At 38.0% G+C, this 18,039-nt stretch overlaps 4 protein-coding genes across 5 annotated transcripts; 2 read left to right on the top strand and 2 right to left on the bottom strand.

The window, feature by feature from the left end:
• Nucleotides 1-396: 396 nt before the first annotated feature.
• Nucleotides 397-2,104, top strand: Prdm13 (PR/SET domain 13). The gene is made up of 3 exons (XM_085196309.1): nucleotides 397-510; nucleotides 673-952; nucleotides 1,382-2,104. The coding sequence occupies exons 1-3, from the start codon at nucleotides 397-399 to the stop codon at nucleotides 1,912-1,914; spliced, it is 927 nt and encodes a 308-aa protein (XP_085052435.1). The 3' UTR covers nucleotides 1,915-2,104.
• A 537-nt stretch (nucleotides 2,105-2,641) lies between these two features.
• RpS4 (ribosomal protein S4) lies at nucleotides 2,642-6,030 on the bottom strand. The gene is made up of 4 exons (XM_085195853.1): nucleotides 5,878-6,030; nucleotides 5,291-5,549; nucleotides 4,504-4,601; nucleotides 2,642-3,098 (listed from the first exon to the last, which is right to left on the bottom strand). The coding sequence occupies exons 1-4, from the start codon at nucleotides 5,878-5,880 to the stop codon at nucleotides 2,667-2,669; spliced, it is 792 nt and encodes a 263-aa protein (XP_085051979.1). The 5' UTR covers nucleotides 5,881-6,030; the 3' UTR covers nucleotides 2,642-2,666.
• A 952-nt stretch (nucleotides 6,031-6,982) lies between these two features.
• Nucleotides 6,983-9,404, top strand: LOC146532940 (uncharacterized). The gene is made up of 2 exons (XM_085195440.1): nucleotides 6,983-7,445; nucleotides 7,571-9,404. Exons 1-2 carry the CDS (start codon nucleotides 7,390-7,392, stop codon nucleotides 9,369-9,371), a joined length of 1,857 nt encoding a protein of 618 aa, XP_085051566.1. The 5' UTR covers nucleotides 6,983-7,389; the 3' UTR covers nucleotides 9,372-9,404.
• Nucleotides 9,405-9,858: 454 nt separating this feature from the next.
• LOC146532941 (uncharacterized) lies at nucleotides 9,859-11,749 on the bottom strand. Of its 2 annotated transcripts, XM_085195441.1 has the most exons (2): nucleotides 11,451-11,749; nucleotides 9,859-11,004 (listed from the first exon to the last, which is right to left on the bottom strand). In XM_085195441.1, the coding sequence occupies exons 1-2, from the start codon at nucleotides 11,545-11,547 to the stop codon at nucleotides 10,064-10,066; spliced, it is 1,038 nt and encodes a 345-aa protein (XP_085051567.1). In that variant the 5' UTR covers nucleotides 11,548-11,749; the 3' UTR covers nucleotides 9,859-10,063. The 2 variants fall into 2 exon arrangements, with proteins under 2 accessions (XP_085051567.1, XP_085051568.1); XM_085195442.1 differs by lacking the exon at nucleotides 11,451-11,749 and having other exon boundaries at nucleotides 9,859-11,381.
• Between the last annotated feature and the right edge of the window lie 6,290 nt (nucleotides 11,750-18,039).

Raw genomic sequence — 18,039 nt, forward strand, 5'->3', positions numbered from 1 at the left:
AGCTATCTGCCTACCCTGCAATATGCGGGATGTAGCCTGGAGCTCAGCCCGCCGACCGCGCTGTGTGGGGAGCCGGGAGGCGTATCCGCGTCGCATCTACAAAGCGCTCGGTAACAAATGTTTAATCACAAACTGATTTGCGGAGGGTGTTCCGCCAATTTTGGTGACAACCCTCCGTGCGCCCTCCGCCCTCTGGCTCGGGACACATATATATAGGTACTGTCCTCACTTGTTGCCATTTGCACTTTTAACCTGCGCCCGCACATCTTCTTTCAATCAATCTGTGCTATTTGAAATTTATGTGCAAATTACTAAAAATTAAAATAACTCTAATATGTGCTACAAATCGTCATTTTTTTGATAAATACAATTTGAAGTACGTGTCAGCATTACGGCATGTCGTCGAGTGGTCGAGTGGTGTCGCGGTGCGGGCTGCGACGCGGCGCGAGCTCGCGGGGCTTCACACTCGGCGAGCTGGCAGACGTCGCACCGGGAGGAGATCACGAAAATGTAAGCGTTCATTTAAAAACAACAGTTTGTTCATTTATGTGCTCTCTACCAGACCTTCATTAGGTATTGTAGTGAGCCGAAAAGGAAAATTCATTTTTTCTTTCCTGTTAAGCCTTATCTGTCGTACAGTACCAACGGTCTTAAATAAGTAAATCGCAACAGATATATGTGGAGATGGACGCGAGCGGTCTGCTGCGGTGCCGGGGCGGGACAGGTCGCGCGGCACGGCGCATGAGCCTGGCGCTCGCGCCGCCGCACGCCTCCGCGCTGCTGTGCCTCGACGCGCCCGAGCCGACGGGGAGCCCCGCGACGCCTCCGGGCCCGCGCCTGTCGCTCCGCGTGACGGCCGACGTGCCGCCGCTGCACGAACTGCACCTCTGGTTCGACGAGCACACACTCGCGCACCTTGACATGCCTTTCCTCACGTTACGCAATATCACCGGTAACCACCTTGCAATGCAATAATTTATTCTTACTGTCATGGGAGTACGAAAGGAACTAGGTGGACTATGTCCGCCCCAAACTAGTCTGGTGTTTAAAAGTAGTTAGTTTTAAAAAAATCCTACACAATAAAAGAAAAACAACAATTAAAGATTAAAAAATTTGAACACTGATTGCACGTAAATGCACGCTGACATTTGAATGTTGCGTTATATGGTTAAAATAGCTCAAGTGAAGCATTTCATTCCGTACATTAGGTACTGTAAATTGTAAATGCTAATATTTTGAACTTTGAGAGATAAGATAGTGGCGTCTTAATGACGACTAGAGGCTGAAGCTCCCTCGAGAATATCTCTTGACGTACGCACCTTGACATTGTTTAGTAAATAACAAATAGAAACTTATTTATACATATTTTTTTATCTGCCAGTTAAAAAAACCTACTCTTGTCACCTCTGTGACGCGGAGTTCGAGCACCCCAACCCGCTGAAGATTCACATGTTCATGTCGTGTGGTCCCTACGAGACGGACGCGTTCTGGCAGCGATGTACGACGCGGCTGAGAGCGGCGGCGACGTCGGCGTCGTCAGTGGTGCCCCCTGCACTGGGGGACCCCGCACAGCTGGAGGCGCTGGCGGCGGCATGGGGGCGCGTGCGCGGCGGCGCGGGGCACGTGTGCGTGTACTGTGGCAAGCTGTACTCGCGCCGTTACGGCCTCAAGATCCACATCCGCACGCATACTGGGTACAAGCCGCTGCGCTGCCGGCACTGTCTGCGCGCCTTCGGGGACCCGAGCAACCTCAACAAGCACGTGCGCCTGCACGCGGGGCAGAGCGCTGCAGGGGGGGCGGGGGGAACCCACGCGTGCCCCGTGTGCCGAAAGCCGCTGGCGCGCCGCCGCGACCTGCAGCGCCATATGCGCGCGCACCACGCCGCCCACCTCAGCGAACACGACCTGTTATGACCCTGCGCGTAGCATCTACCTTTCATATATGTATATAACAAGTGTAGCTTTTATGTATTTATGTAAAAAGATTCATGTATATAACAAACTTTATCGTAAGTAATCTTAAAATATAAATGATATTGTAAATAGAATAAAAGAATATACAGATGGAAGCGCCTTTTACTGACACTGCTGATATAGCTTAAAATATTTCAACCTAATATTAAAATTTTAAAGTTATTATCAATTCACTTCAATTTGTTTGGAAGTTAACACAAATTAGGTACTCTCTTAGCAATTTGAAAATTTATCGAAATAGAAATTGTAATTTTCTACCAAATGTACGTTTTAATCTTTGACAAGGATCACAAAAATTTACGTCTCAAAACATTTCATGTAATCTTTAAAAAAACTTTAAAAATATCTTATACCTAAATGACATTTTTAATCACTCTTTCATTTTCACGCTTAATCTTGCATAGGTGAACTGAGACCCTAGATCAGGACAGTGCCCTCGCCACTCCACCTTCCCGAATTCGAAACATTACATATTAATTAGTCGGCAGTCGGCACCCTTGGTCGGCACTAGACCTGAATCACATGCAGGATAATAATTCATATTGAGGAGTGGTGATAGAACCACAACCCACACTTATAGCATTAAGAACGAATGTTTATATGAATAATATGAATATTATTTTTTGACCTAACAAATATACGATGAAGATATGGGTATTAAAACAACTTTTTAAAGTTTATAGTTTATTAACTTAATGGGCAGCTTGTTTAGCGGCGATTCGCTTGTCGCGCTCCTCGGCTATGGTGAGGCGGATACCCTTACCGCGCGGTAGCGAAATATAGGCCTTCGTGCCCTTACCGATGATGAAAACGTTGTGCAGTCTCGTGGCGAACGTATGACCACTTGAATCACGCACGTGCACAATGTCGAAGGACCCCGGGTGCCGCTCGCGAGACACGATGGTACCCACACGACCCAAATTCCTCCCTCCGGTGATCATGCACAGGTTGCCTGATTCGAACTTGATGAAGTCCATGATGCGAGCAGAGGCGATGTCCAGTTGAACAGAGTCATTGACCTTGATGAGGGGGTCGGGGTAGCGGAGCGTGCGGCCATCATGTGTTACCAGATACGGCACGTTCTTGGGGCCGGTGCCCACGTGGCGCACCTTGCACAGCTTGTACTGAAGACAAGTAAAATACGGAATTTTTAATTTCGAACAGGTGGTTTCCAAGAAGTGCAGGTTTGAATCTTTATACATTTTCTAAAATATTTTTCTAACCCCAGTGATGAATAACATAAACATTTTGGTTTTAAAACCCTTTGCCTTATTGTGACACATCTAAATATTTACATGTTTGTTAAAGCCTATAACATAATTTATCAATAGTCAACTTGCAGAATAATACATTAAAATATTCTGCAATAGAAGGCACTATCAACCTATAATTTCTTTGCTCATATTTAATTACTGTTCAGGTTCTTAACTTTTATGGATTAATCCTTTTTCAACAGTAAACGTGAAATGTTTTAAAATATTTTTTGTTGACTAAAGGATACACTGTGATTTTCTTTTAGATAATATCTCCACAATTTTAGCCACTTCCATGAATGCTAAGTAATTAATACTCTAGTGTGAATTTCAATTATTTACTTTTTTATTACAAATAATTGCACTTTAAAAAAAAACACATGCCCTTGCCAGGAATATAACAAGCAAATGATAAAATAAAGCGCAGTCAAGAATATGTATACTTTATACCTTGCATAATAAGTTTCATTTTGCTTTAATAAAATATTCTCCTAATGAATTGAATGAATTTGTATTTGAATTTAATAAGAACAAATCAGAGTGATGATGACAATGTAAATAAATTCATAATTTTTCATAAATTATTTTACTGAATCAAGAGTATCAAGAATCCAAGTCGCATGCAGTGAGCATCAAGCCTAACAATGCCAAGAATAGAAATTTTAACATACACACAAATTTGTGTGGCAATTTAAACAAAAATGTAAAATGTATAATGAAAATATATAATAAAATGTATTCTACTAAATAGAATGTGGAATCTGGGTATACAGACAAAGCCTATGTTAAGTCTTCTCTAGTTTTAATGAGATTGCATAATATTATAGCTATCTTTACCATGCCATATTCCATAAAACCATATTAAATATTATGGAAATTGAACCCAATTGTTATCAATGTCTGTGTATTGCATATACTGTGCAATACACAGACATTAATAAGAATTATCATAGTATTCAAAATTAACATACAAATCTATTACCTGTAATTTAGTAGGCCATTATTTTAAAAATAAAATACAATGTGTACTGAGGTCATTTTGGCATGCTTGTGGGTTTGATTTCTACTCTGAGAAATCATGATATTCAAATTATTTTCAATTCCTGCTCTGGTAGGTAATTAGGTGTTTATTAAGACTATGTACCTTGTCTCCTAAAGACACTGTCTTACAATACTATACAAGATTCAGAATGAAAAACTTTACTTCACAACAAACAAATAAGCCTACTAAACTGTTTTGGTATTTTGTATAATTTTATTCGAATTCGAAACTAACCTTTGCTTCTTCAGGTGTGATGCGGTGGATGGTGAAACGTCCCTTGACATCATAGATTAATCTGAACAACTCATTTGTCTTCTCAATTGAGATCACATCTGAAAATGCCACAGACGTTTATGTAAATATCATATTTATATATTAATTACTTTTTTTAGTCTCACACTGTATCCTGCACATATTAGAGACATAAGGAACCTGGGAACTTAGTGTTCAGAATGGAATTAAGAATGAAATGGAAGTGCATGTCGAACTTTGCGCCGAAATTCTCTATACATTGTGAGTTGAGCGGTGGAACTTAACACTACACTTAACCTTGTTACCAGTTTGAGGAAATGAAAATATTAAATATCTTGTTCACAAGTGGGAATCATGCCCACAATTTTTGGCCGCATTTATATTTTTCACATATATTATGAAATAATAGGTTACATTACAATAATAATAATAAAGCATTTAATCTGCATTTACAAACAATTTTAACATAATTTAAAATAAATTAGTAAAACTATAATATTAAACTATCTTTCACTTAGATTATACTATTTGTGATTTACTTAAGGTGTGCAAATCTATTTACTGTCAATAGGTTACATTAACTATTAAAAGTTTATATTCATTTCATTTAAATAAATAAAATAGAAAAGTTTCCAATTAAACAACAATTGATTGTATACCAAGTTAAATTGAAAAGTAACAAAACAATAACATTAATAAAGGAAATTAACCTCTCCATTTGAAAACTGACATCATGACAACTGTTTAAGTAAAACAAAAAACATCTTACCCATGAATCCTGCGGGGTATGTAGGGTCGGTGCGTACTTTGCCGTCTACTTTGATTAGTCTCTGTTTCACGATTTTAAGAACCTCGTTACCGGTCAAAGCGTACTTCAGACGGTTACGGAGGAAAATAACAAGCGGCAAGCATTCGCGTAGTTTGTGCGGTCCAGTGGACGGCCGAGGTGCGTACACACCTCCTAGTTTGTCCAACATCCATGCTTTGGGCGCGTTTAAACGCTTCAAATGCTTTTTCGGTCCACGAGCCTGGAAGCACACATAAATAAAAACTAAGCTTTCAACATAAAAACATAACCTCACATCATGTATAATCTAATTAAAATATCATTTAATTTTCACTTTGTTTCACACAAACACGTCACTAAGTATTTTAAAAATTTATATTTTACTAACTTTTTCATAGGTAATGTAAACATTTTTTAAATAATCATCAAATATGCCAGGTAGAAGAAAAATATGATGTTTATATTTAGCCTGGTCTATTAGAAATTAATATATATATATTTTTAGTAAATATTATGAAGTATTAACAATGATTTCAGTGGATTTAAATATATTTCTAACACCTACTCACCATGTTGAACACAAAGTTTAACAAGAAAGACTGTAAACGTCAAATAAACGTCAAGTCGACGATATATATTTTTTTAAATTAGACGACTACAGCTGAACATATTACTGCCAAGAAAAATACCGTGTAGTGAATAGAAATCGTGGGATGTATAGACACAAAACCAGAAAAGTTTTTATATTATAATATTCAATGATTTTGGTTAATTTGGTTAGTAACAAAAAAAAATTAATTTAATATTTACGTGAATATTCTATTGAAATATACTTTTTTTGTTATCATCCAGTCTAAGCACAAATTAATTTTATTTTAATGCACAAAGTAATTCTGTCTTAAAGTAATTCAAAGTAAATACTAAAACTTTAAACTCAAAAATGACTATCCTATTCATATAAATTTTCATAAGTTTTAAAGTTACTAAATAGTACTGTTTTGTTCTGTTCCTTTTATTATAGCGTTCCAAGCGTGCCAGTTGAGCAAAAAATCACTTCGCCAATGTAACTAAATAGTAATCAATTATTAATCATTGTGGTGTAATAGTAACAGCTAATTTTATATATCATAAAAAGATCAAATGTACTCTTTAATTATCAAATGAACTGGTTGTCTGTAAACACGATTTACGAACGATAATTTTACGTGATAACGTCATAAGAAAACATTGATAAAAAATTGCATACTTTTACGAATTAAATTGAATTATCATAACTGAATTGTCATATAAAAAAAATTGTATAATACAAAAAAGGCGTTAAATGAAATATTTTCGATTAATTTAAATGCCCTTGTTTTGTATAATTATATTCAAATTTTTTTCTTACTTAAATTATACACAGTAATCACAAGTAACAATCTGTGTGTGTTTCGTTCGTGTAGCTGGCGTTCATCGATTTGTAATAAGCCGATAATAATTTTTAATAATTTTGAATTAATTTAATAAATTTTGTAATATTTTTTTTGTGATAAATTTGCATATTGAAATAAATTTATATATTATATTTATGTACTTAAAATGTATTTGATTTTTATTTATTCTTAACTAACAAAAATATAAACACGAAGAATAATATTTTTACCCTACCATCTCTTTCGTGTGTTCATACAACGTGACATTGTCGAAGTGAGTGCTCAACTAGAACCTAGAGTACATACTAGCACGATAAATTAAGAAATGATCTGAATTGTTTTAATAGTAATATTATTTATGTCTCAGAATGCCATAATCAAAGAACCTTACCAACATTATTTATAATGTTTATGGTTATTTTATACTTACACCGATTAAAATATCTTACCATACTAATTATTAATGAATACTTGACAAGTAAGTTGACATACATTTTTATTCTATGCGCAATGTTTATTTGTGGATACTGTATTGTGAGGTTATAATATACACACGCATAACCTAACTCTAAAGTATAATTTTGGGTTTCAAATGTAATGATTATAATTTCATCTATAAATAAATGGTAAAGTTTATTATACAGGACTCACAATTTATTAAAATGTTACATGGAGTCATCAGACGATAGTTTTATTTGGACAGACGCATCAAGCAATTCCGAAATGTAAGTTAATTATTCCCTATATAACAATACAATAAATAAAACAATTTGTCATTAAACTTCAATACTCAATTTGTGAAATTTTTATATTACATAATAATTAAAATAACATACAAAATTGTTTGTAGGGCATTGGATGATATATCTGAATCAGATAACCCCAACAAAAAGAAAACTAAAGAGAGAAAACTAGGAGAAAGTATTGAAGATGCTCTTAATAAAGAGAAAAAATGTCGTAAAATAAAATCTGAACCAGAAAGTGACATTGATGTACCAAAAAAGAAAAAAAAGAGACAAAATGAATCAAGTATATCAAAAGATACATCAGATGAAATTGATAATTATTTAAATATCAGAGTGAAGCAGGAACAGGAGTCATTTGTAGAGTCATCTGAAACAGTATCTAAGAAAAAGAAAAAACATAAAAAAGATAATGATTTAATTTCTAATGGTTTAGAAGAACAGCATTATTTAAATGACAAAGAGACAGCAGATTATGGTAATAGCATAGTAGAAAATCATGATAATGATGCAAATGATCAAATAGATAACTACTTTAATTTCAGAGTAAAGCAAGAGCAGGCCTCTTTTGTAGAACCTACTCATATAAAAATTAAAAAAAAGAAAAAGGCTAAGAAATCATCAGATACTTTGGAAAATGATGATTTGCACTCATCAGAATCAGTCAATGAGAAAAATGATAGTGAATTAGATTTTGAAAACTCTGTTGGAAAATATGAGGTTGATATTAAAGAAGAAAAAGTAGAATATAAAAAAAAGAAGAAGAAAAGCAAGAAAAAACAGGAAGATTATGATGCTTCTGAAGAAAACAACAATCTTCATAATGACATTCCTGAACATGAAACGTCTGGAAATAATTTTGATAATAGTGAATATAATAAAAGTAGTATTATACTAAATACCAGTGCAGATGCAGATAATAATATGTCTATAGATGAAGATATTATTGATAAAGCGGACCACATTCAAAGTAAAACCAAAACAAAAAATAAAATTGTAAAAAAAAGGGAATCCAAGACCTCACAAAGTTCTGATAGTGACAGAGAACAAACTAAACAAAATAAATCAATTTTAGAAAGGTTGAGATTTGAAGATGAGGATACAGTTGATAATACACTTGTTCAAGATACACAATTGGCAGACAATTGGCCAAAACAAATTAGAAATTTTGTTACATTGAGGAAAAATGTGAACCAGGTGTCAGTAGATGGCCAAAATGGTAATTTTGTGTCAGAGGATGATGACATATGGATTATAAAATGCCCACATGAATTTGATGTCAAGGATTTCATTAATGTAAACCTTACATTAGATAACAAATGTAAAATAAAATTAAATGGTCAGACTTATGATGGAGCGTTGGATGACAGCATACAAAGAGTGCCAATATTAACTATGGAACATAATAGAAACAAACTCCTTGTGAAAAATGTGCCTGTAAAGGGAATTACGAAATTTCGTAAGAGAATACCCAAAGCTCACATACCTGACCAGGGCATATTGCCCTCTAATCTAAATAACTTCATTCCCCTTCCTGAAACTAAATGTCGCCATCCATTGTTTGGAGCTGATTACAAGAAAGCTATAAAGATCCCATCTGCTATAGCAGAGAGACTTAATGGACATAATGCATCAATACAAAAATCTTCATTAACGGACATTTGTAAGCCGAAAAAGAAGAAACATAAAAAGGAAAAAAGTAAAATTGAAAATGATTACAGCTATGAAACAGAGGTGGTCGTTGAGGAGAAGCTGATTACTTCCTCTAAGAAAAAGCGAAAAAGAAAGCACAGCGAGGAAGTGGATGGTGCTCAACACAGTTCCAAGAGGATCAAGCAAGACCCAGAGTCAGTAGATGTGTGGGAGTCGGAGCAAGCAATTGAAAATAGTCTGTTTGGTTTGGAATAATACATTTATACATGATAAAACTATATTTTATAATCCCAATATTTTATTACACTTCCTTAATATATGCAACTCATAAATATACAATAATTAGTTTGATTCTCATTCTTGGAGAGAATTGATTATTTTATTCTTATTTCTTTGCTAACAATTGCTTGTAAGACAAATATAATGTGAGTATGAAGATATGATGTGAGAATTATATAAGTATAATAACAAATTAAAAAACAGATCAAGTGTTTGTAGCGCTGAGCTAAATAATTTAAAAAAAAAAAAATTGTAGAAAAAGTATAACAATAATGAGGCTAAAGTGTGTGCCCCTGCGCCTATTAACTGTTGTAAATGCAACTGTTTGTGGGTTCCATTCCTGCCTACTCTGCCTACCCTGCTGGGGTGTCTGTACACACCCCAGAATTATCTTGTACCTTATTTTAACAACATAAAAATTGCTCTGAAAATTACAAAAAAGTTACATGAAATAGAAAAAAAATAGAAGAGTAACACGTACATATTTGTTCAAAGCTAAAGTCCAGGTCACTTAATCTTAAATCAAACTAGACTATCAATAGACATGTAGTGCCTATAAATATATAAATAGTGTATTTTTAGTTTCGTTAAATAGTTGTAATCTTAACATTGGTCTCGTTTTGGTCCAACTTTATCTTCACATCAAAAGTTTCTAAGTCTTGTTTTTATTATATTTGTAGTCCGAGATCGTCGCGGATGTAAGTGCTAATAATGCCAGCAAAGTTCTCGTCCATTGTGAAGCCGAGCTGTAGAGCGCGACTGTTGTCAAACTTGTTCGGAAAGGTTGAGACTATTTTCTCTATGAAGTCATCGCGCTTAAACCGGACCAGTGATGCGACCTGGTCCCCCGCCACCTCGCGGAGCGCATTCAGCATCTCGCTGACAGACACGCTTATACCAGGCAAGTTGACAACCCTCGCGGCCACTTCGCCCGGCCGCAACGCTGCAGCGTGTACCAGGTTGCTCACCACGCAGGCGGGGCTCGCCACCCACAGCCGCAGCTCGGCGTCCACTGGGCACACGGCCGGCAGCCCGCCCAGCGGTTCGCGGATGATCCCGCTGGCGAACGAGGTGACCGCCTTGTTGGGGGCGCCCGCGCGCACCGTCACCGTGGGCAGCCGCACCACGCGCGCGTCCACAAACCCGCGCCGCGCGTACTCGCACAGCAGCACTTCGCACATCACCTTCGCCGCGCCGTACGAGTTCTGCGGCGTGACGACTGTCCCGTCGTCCACCACGGCGGGCAGCGTGCCGCCGAACACACCCACCGTGCTCGCGAAGACGAAGCGCAGCGTGGGGTTGTGGCGCCGCGCTTCCTCCGCCAGGGCGCGCGTGGCGTCAAAATTGACGCGTATGCCGAGCTCAAAGTCGGCCTCGGCGTGTCCGCTGACGACAGCTGCCAGATGGAACAGCACGTGGGCGTCAGCGGGAAGCACGCGCGCTGCCGCCCCCGGCGCCGACAGGTCCGCCGCCAGCGTGGTCACCCGTGGGTCGGAGGAGGGCAGCGGCGGCGCGAGCGCGTCCACCAGCAGCAGGTTGTGCACGGGCAGCGGGCAGGCGTCGTGGAGCAGCGCTTGCGTCAGGCGCACACCGAGGAAGCCTGCTGCACCTGTTATTACCACATTCATGTTGCTCGTGAAATTATACAATGAATCGCAACAACGTACGAGACTTACGATATAATGATGATGTAGTAATTAGGTAATATTTATATAATTTAACTTCGCAGATTTACTATAAATATTTATAAACGATAATATACGAGATAAGAACTTCGGGTTAAAGTTGGCCTTAATATTATTATAACAATAGCGGCTTGCCCGCGACTTCGCTTGCTTGAACACTAAGATAATTCATTGAATAAACTAAATTGTAAATTACATTCGTATACTTATTTGCTGAGCAAATATAATGACTGATAAGAGCCGAGCTTTAGGCAACATTGTCGTAACTTGCTATAAGGATTTTTGATTATTTAGATTTTTTTTAAAATACAACCTATAGATATTTATAGTTCGTACACTAAGCGTAATAAATAATTAGGTTTATGCATACAAGTAGGTAGGTACGTATGTGCGTACGGCATCAGGGCATTAGCTCTCTGGCCGCAGTCTCTCACGGCACACATTAATTGCGTACTGCGTCTGGACATTCTTGAGAAGAAGACCAAGTGTCAGACACGATCAAGCGTCTTCTCAATGTTGAGAAATGTCACGACTGTACTCTCATTTATTGCTTCCATCTGGGCTTCGCTGACGTTTGTTATGGTTGACACACGTGTTAGTGAGAGTATCTTATTTTAGTATATTATTTTAAAGTGAAAATAGTTGCAAGTTGTTAAAAGATCTATATCAACAAGGTGTTGGGTTGTAGTGAGTGTTTGTGACGTTTTATTTGTTAGATTAGTGTTATTTAAGGTAGGTTAGATTATTTAGTTTTAATATGGATCCTGATCGTCCACCTGATCCCCCTGATCCCCCTAATCTTGGTGGTGATATACATATTCCATACAATCCATACAATCATATTCCAGGAAAAGGCAAGGTGGAGACACAACTTCTAACAATGATTTAATTAAAAAAACTATTTTTGATCCCTCAACCGCTACACCTTCTATCCAAAACCTATATGTCCATCCATCCCATTCTGATATCCCAAAAGCATATATTGATTCTGACAAAGGCCCTTTCTTAGTGTATGTGTCAAGGGAAACCCCTGATCCTGCAGCTGGAACAACAATTAGAGCTATTAAATTTGGTCAGTTTCTACACAAAAATAAGATAACTGATATTACCAAGGACGGAGTTAAAAATGTTGGGCGTAACAAAATTAGCGTCCAATTCTCAAATGCTACTGCAGCGAATTGTTTTCTATCATACCCCATTCTTAGTCTATGTAAGTATGTGGCAATTATCCCAACTTTTAACATTTCAAGAATGGGTATTATAAGAGAGGTTCCAGTTGACTTCTCTTTAGATGAATTGGTTGAATCTTTGGAATTTCCCTCTGGATGTGGTCAGGTTCTGAAAGCGAGACGTTTGAACAGAAAGTGTGTTAGTGAGGGTGTGACTACATGGGTCCCGACTCAGTCGGTTGTAGTTACATTCCGTGGACAAGTGTTGCCGGAAAGGGTCTTCTCATATCATTCTTCCCTTCCTGTTGAACCATATAAATATCCTACCATCCAGTGCTTAAATTGCTGTAGATTCGGCCATGTTAAATTACAGTGTATATCTCAGCCTAGGTGCTACAGGTGTGGCCAAGCTCACTGTGGTGATACATGTAACATACCTAAGGAAATGTCTGTATGTTTGTTTTGTGATAGCAAGCATTTTGCTAATGACAAAGATTGTCCTGAGTTTGCAAGACAACAATCCATTAAAATTACAATGTCACAGGAATGCATTTCCTATATGGAGGCATCCTCTCGTTTCCCTCCTGTCAAATGATCCTATGCGGATATCGCAAAACAATTATTTTCCCCTCCTACTTACTCATACTCCCAACCACAAAAAGTCCTAGCCCCAGTCACTCCTTACAAACCATACCGCAAGACTGTTTTCCAAACTCCTCGTCCCCGCGCTCCTTTAGCAAAGGGATATGACAGACAGGCTCACCAATCCATAATTGCAAATTGTTACTCATCCCTTCCTAATGGCTGCGCTCTGAATGAAGGTGTTAATCAAGGTGTTGGCAGCTCAACAGAATCTAGTAAGGATCTGTTGATTGCTTTAACTAAAACCCTCATAAGCATAATCTCAACAGCCAATGAACTTCCTATACCGTCCAACGTTGCCTCAAACCTACTCAGTATCCTTAATACTCTCAACAATGGCGCCGTTGTCCATTCTGCAGTGGAATAGTAATAGTATTCGTGCTAAAAAGCATGAATTACTTCATATTATTTCTCTGCACAAATCTGCCATTGTTGCCCTCTCGGAAACATGGTTGGTCCCTGGTTCCCGTTTTAGGGTGCCGGGGTTCTCCTGTTTAAGGGAGGACAGAAATGATGGGTATGGAGGCAGTGCTATCCTTATCCAGCACTCCTCACCCTACTCCCTAATTCCTCTCCCCCCTCATAGCCAACAGATTAATGCTGTTGCTGTGAGGGCTTTCAATATCTCCTTCCTATCAGTTCGCTTCCTAGTCCTGTGCTAGTCCTGGGAGATTTTAACACTCATCACACTTTGTGGGGGTGTTATTACTGTGACGGAGTTTCTTCTTCGTTGGTAGACATGATTGATGATGTATCTCTATGCATTCTCAATGATGGCTCACCGACTCGTAGGGTTCTTCCTAACCAGAATCCAAGGACTGCTATTGACCTTTCCCTATCGTCCCCCTCTCTTGCCTCCCAGCTATCATGGTCTGTTCTTCCTTCCACCCATGGTAGTGACCCCTTCTCTATTCTAATTTCCTTGTACAATAGACTTCCTCTTGCTCCCATCTCTAATGCTCCGCTTAAATATAACCTTAAAAGAGCTAACTGGAACGAGTATGCTAACTCTGTGGATTGCATGCTTGACAATCTTCCTGAGTCTAGTAATTTTGAGAATATCATTCTTTGCTATGATCGGTTTATCTCTGCCATTGTATCTGCAGCTGACTCTCATATTCCAAAAAAACACTTCATTCAGAATTGGATGCATTTCAATCCCTGGTGGGATCAGGAATGCTCTGATTCTGTCCTTCGGCGAATATCTGCTGAGGAGTCGTACACAGCCTGTATGACTATGGAGAATTACATTGAGTATGCACGTAACGATGCGAAGTTTAGAAGAATGATTGGGAAAAAGAAAAAACTTGGATGGGTCAATTTTTGTGAATCCCTTGATCCCCGTTCTCCTCCTTCCCTTGTGTGGAGAAATGTTAAGAGATTTCGTCGTTCTCTTAACAATGCTCCCAGTCCCAATTCCAATAATCCCTCTTTGTGGCTTAATGATTTTGCTAACAAACTGGCTCCTCCTTTTGTTCCATCCCATGATTTAATTATATCCTCTCTGATTGAATCTTCGGATGAAATGGATGCTTGTTTTTCATTTGAGAAACTCAATAATGTCTTAACGGATTTGAGAGACACTAGCCCAGGCGAGGATTGTGTTTCTTACTCTTTTATTGCTAGACTAAATGAGAAATCTAAGCTACATTTTTTAAATTTGATTAACAACATCTTTCAATCAGGTAACATTCCCGAATCCTGGAAATCCCAAATTGTTATTCCCATCCTAAAACCTGGAAAATGTCTTTCTGACCCTAATTCATACAGACCCATTGCCCTAGCATCTGCTTTATCAAAAATTATGGAATGGCTTTTAAAAAATCGTTTGGAGTGGACAGTGGAAAGCAGAAATATCTTAGCACCCTCTCAATTTGGCTTCAGAAAGGGGTTAAGTACTACAGATAGTCTCAGTGTTTTTACTACAGACATTCGACGAGCATATGCCAAAGGAGAGTATTTGGTTGGTGTGTTTCTAGATGTTGCGTCTGCATATGACAATGTTCTTCTTCCGGTACTCAGGCAAAAATTGCATCAGCTGAGTATTCCGCCAAGGATGACTCATTTCATATGTAATCTGCTGACCGGTAGATCAATATCTGTAAAGCATCCACTTCTTACTAGACCTCCCAGACTTGTCTGGCAAGGTTTGCCTCAAGGTTCAGCTCTCAGTCCTCTGCTGTATAATGTATACACCCATGACCTTGAATTGTCTGTCAATAGTTTTTGTAACATTCTTCAGTATGCTGATGACATCGTTCTTTACTACAGCTCAAAATCTGTGGAGGACATAACTTATCGTTTAAATACTGCTTTGCACTATCTAAACCAGTGGCTCTCCAATCATGGTTTGGCACTATCAGTAGCAAAGTGCCGGGCGGTAGTGTTTACCAAAAAGAGAGTAACTCCTGATTTTCAAATAGTTTGCGGTAATAATACTATTCAATTAGCAGAAAATGTTAAATTCTTAGGCATGGTTCTTGATAAAAGACTGAACGGAATTGCCCATGCTGAACATATCAGTAAAAAATGTGAAAGCGGCATCAATGCTTTGAGAGCGGTGTCTGGTGTGTGGTGGGGTGCACACCCATATACTCTTAAACTACTGTACAATGCCATAATCCGTAGTCACATTGACTATGGATTATTTGTTTTAGACCCCTTTAACAAAGTTGCTACTGAGAAACTCAATAAAATTCAATACAAATGCCTAAGAATTATTATAGGTGCAATGAAGTCTTCCCCCACCAACGCACTGCAGGTGGAATGTGTAGATCCGCCTTTTCCTATCCGTCGACAATTCCTATCTGATCGCTTTGTTGGTAAGATGTTACAGCTTTCTTCCCATCCCCTATGGTCTAAGCTATCTGATTTAGCGGACCTCATCACTCGAGGCAGGCCTCTCCCTTACTTGCTCAATAGTTTCCTTAAATTTACCTCTATTCCTCATCCCTTGTCATCTTTTCCATCTAATCCTTTATTCCGCACGCCTTATAAGGCTCTAGTACACCATCCTACTGTCATCACTAATCTTGGCCTAATCAAGGGAGATGTTGACACCAACACAAAATTTCAAGCCATAGTAAATGAAAATTTTTCAAACCATGTCCTCATCTTTACAGATGCATCAAAGCTTTCTAAGGAAAGCTGTGTTGGTGCAGCATGCTGGATACCAAAATTCAAAATTATATTACAATTTAAATGTCCTCCTGAATCATCTGTGTTTACTGGTGAGGCTGTTGCTTTGTTAGAAGCAATCCGGTTCACACTCTCCCATGACTTTAAACAGACTGTCATATGTACCGACTCATTAAGCTGTATATTGGCGATAAAGGGAAATCCATTTCGTAGTAAATTAAGGTCTTCAATTATTTTAAGGATTCGTGAAGAACTGTACTCATGTTATCTAAAGGGATTGGATGTTACTTTGGCATGGATTCCAGGGCATTCTGGAATCAGTGGGAACGAATCTGCAGACTCTTGCGCACAATTAGCCATCCAGTGTGGAAATTTAGATAACTTTTTTATTTCGGCCCAGGATCTGTTGTCACTTGCATTAACTCATTTGGATGTGTCTTGGTCTGAGTTCTGGGAATTATCAAAATCTCAGAAAGGTAAATATTATGCTACTATCCAACCCAATATCCCAACACGACCTTGGTTCTTTTCTCAAAAATCTGCTGAACGGAGGATTATATCAACTATTTGTCGATTGCGCCTTGGGCATGCATGTACACCTGTGCACCTAGCTAAGATCAGAGTCAGGGACCACTCACTGTGTGAGTGTGGCCTGGATGAAGGTTCCCCTTCCCACATCCTTTTCACATGTCCCAAGTTAATTCGTCCCTTGTATGATGTCCTTCCTCATATAGTTCCCCGCCCCCTTAATGTTCAATGTTTGTTAATGTTTGTATTTTCTCCTTTGTGTAAGTTTTTATGTAAATATATTAAATATAATAATATTAAAGTATAAGCTAACAATTTTGTAAAATATTACTCAGTACTAACCCTTTACTATGTATATATTGTAATATTTGTATATATATAATATTTATTCTTTTTACTTATAGGTGAAGGCAGTATATTAGCTGGATCTCTTTTAACGTGCATTCTCCTATTGCGTTATATTATATGTTTTACCGTACATTCTCCTTTGTGTGTTTTCCATTCAACGTGACACTGGCGAAGTGATTAGTGCTGAATTGGCACGCTCGGAACGCCATAAATAAAGAGCAACAACAACAACAACAATGCTTCCATCTGGTGGAGCAAACGGGCCAATGACGCTTCATTTAAAGAGGTGATGACAAAAACACTCTGTGTACTGACAAAACGCATGCTTTGAGTTTATTCAAAGTTCAAATGACGATAACTTTTTAATGAACCAATTTTGATAAAACAAACTATATGATGATATGGATGTTAGGAACCTACAATTGTGATTTTCGAGTGACTCGAAACATTTATAGGTAATTATACTTTGGTTGCTTTAGGCCTTATTACCCGACAGTTCTTATTACCCGCACCAACCTTATAAATTGAAACCCAATCATTGCATCAGGGGTACACGCGTTTTAATGTGACAGCAACAGGTAGTGGGTTCGATTCTCACTTGAGAACGCTTCTAGAATTTAGCGCAAAGTGGGGAACAGAATGTCTTAACACTAGGTTATCTCTGCGTACCCTACCCTGAAATAAAAATCTAAAAAAATATTTCATTTCGTCAAGTGAGGATTGAACCCGCAACTAGTCGCGTTTACTGTCACACTTTGTGCCACGACTGGCCTAGCTGTAGAACGTAATTCAGTCATCAGTGTATTAAATAAATAATTCAAGTATCAGTAGTTTAAGCGGGCGAAGTTGCGACCGTGTCGCTAGTTATATAATAAATGTATTATTTTAAGAGCTACTTTATTAAGTAGCTATAGGTATCCCTCTCCAAAGACCAAAATAATACATTGTACAGACAATGTATACATAACTATGTAAAATAAACTTATATGATTAAAAAAAAAACGCTGGCAAGATATCCTTGTTATTTGAAATATGATTATTTTTATCTTAATAATATAATAATTGTAGGTAGGTACAGTATTGATAATTTTTATATAAAATATTATAGCAATCTGTTGTTTACGTCTGTCAAAT

The sequence above is a fragment of the Heliconius melpomene genome, chromosome 13 (assembly GCF_056956725.1).
Source record: "Heliconius melpomene rosina isolate 202511_hmr_F chromosome 13, ASM5695672v1, whole genome shotgun sequence".
Taxonomy (NCBI): Eukaryota; Metazoa; Arthropoda; class Insecta; order Lepidoptera; family Nymphalidae; genus Heliconius; species Heliconius melpomene.

What these genes read in the sequence shown, in the direction of transcription:
- Prdm13 (XM_085196309.1), top strand. Translation starts at nt 397, where the DNA reads ATGTCGTCGAGTGGTCGAGTGGTGTCGCGGTGCGGGCTGCGACGCGGC. An exon ending in CGGGAGGAGATCACGAAAAT is followed by an intron (nt 511 to 672) that starts GTAAGCGTTCAT and finishes AAATCGCAACAG; the next exon opens with ATATATGTGGAGATGGACGC. An exon ending in CACGTTACGCAATATCACCG is followed by an intron (nt 953 to 1,381) that starts GTAACCACCTTG and finishes TTTATCTGCCAG; the next exon opens with TTAAAAAAACCTACTCTTGT.
- LOC146532940 (XM_085195440.1), top strand. Translation starts at nt 7,390, where the DNA reads ATGGAGTCATCAGACGATAGTTTTATTTGGACAGACGCATCAAGCAAT. An exon ending in GCATCAAGCAATTCCGAAAT is followed by an intron (nt 7,446 to 7,570) that starts GTAAGTTAATTA and finishes AATTGTTTGTAG; the next exon opens with GGCATTGGATGATATATCTG.
- RpS4 (XM_085195853.1), bottom strand. An exon ending in ATACCCCGCAGGATTCATGG is followed by an intron (nt 4,602 to 5,290) that starts GTAAGATGTTTT and finishes TGGCATTTTCAG; the next exon opens with ATGTGATCTCAATTGAGAAG. An exon ending in TCACACCTGAAGAAGCAAAG is followed by an intron (nt 3,099 to 4,503) that starts GTTAGTTTCGAA and finishes ACTTGTCTTCAG; the next exon opens with TACAAGCTGTGCAAGGTGCG.
- LOC146532941 (XM_085195441.1), bottom strand. Translation starts at nt 11,547, where the DNA reads ATGTCCAGACGCAGTACGCAATTAATGTGTGCCGTGAGAGACTGCGGC. An exon ending in ACATACGTACCTACCTACTT is followed by an intron (nt 11,005 to 11,450) that starts GTATGCATAAAC and finishes TGGTAATAACAG; the next exon opens with GTGCAGCAGGCTTCCTCGGT.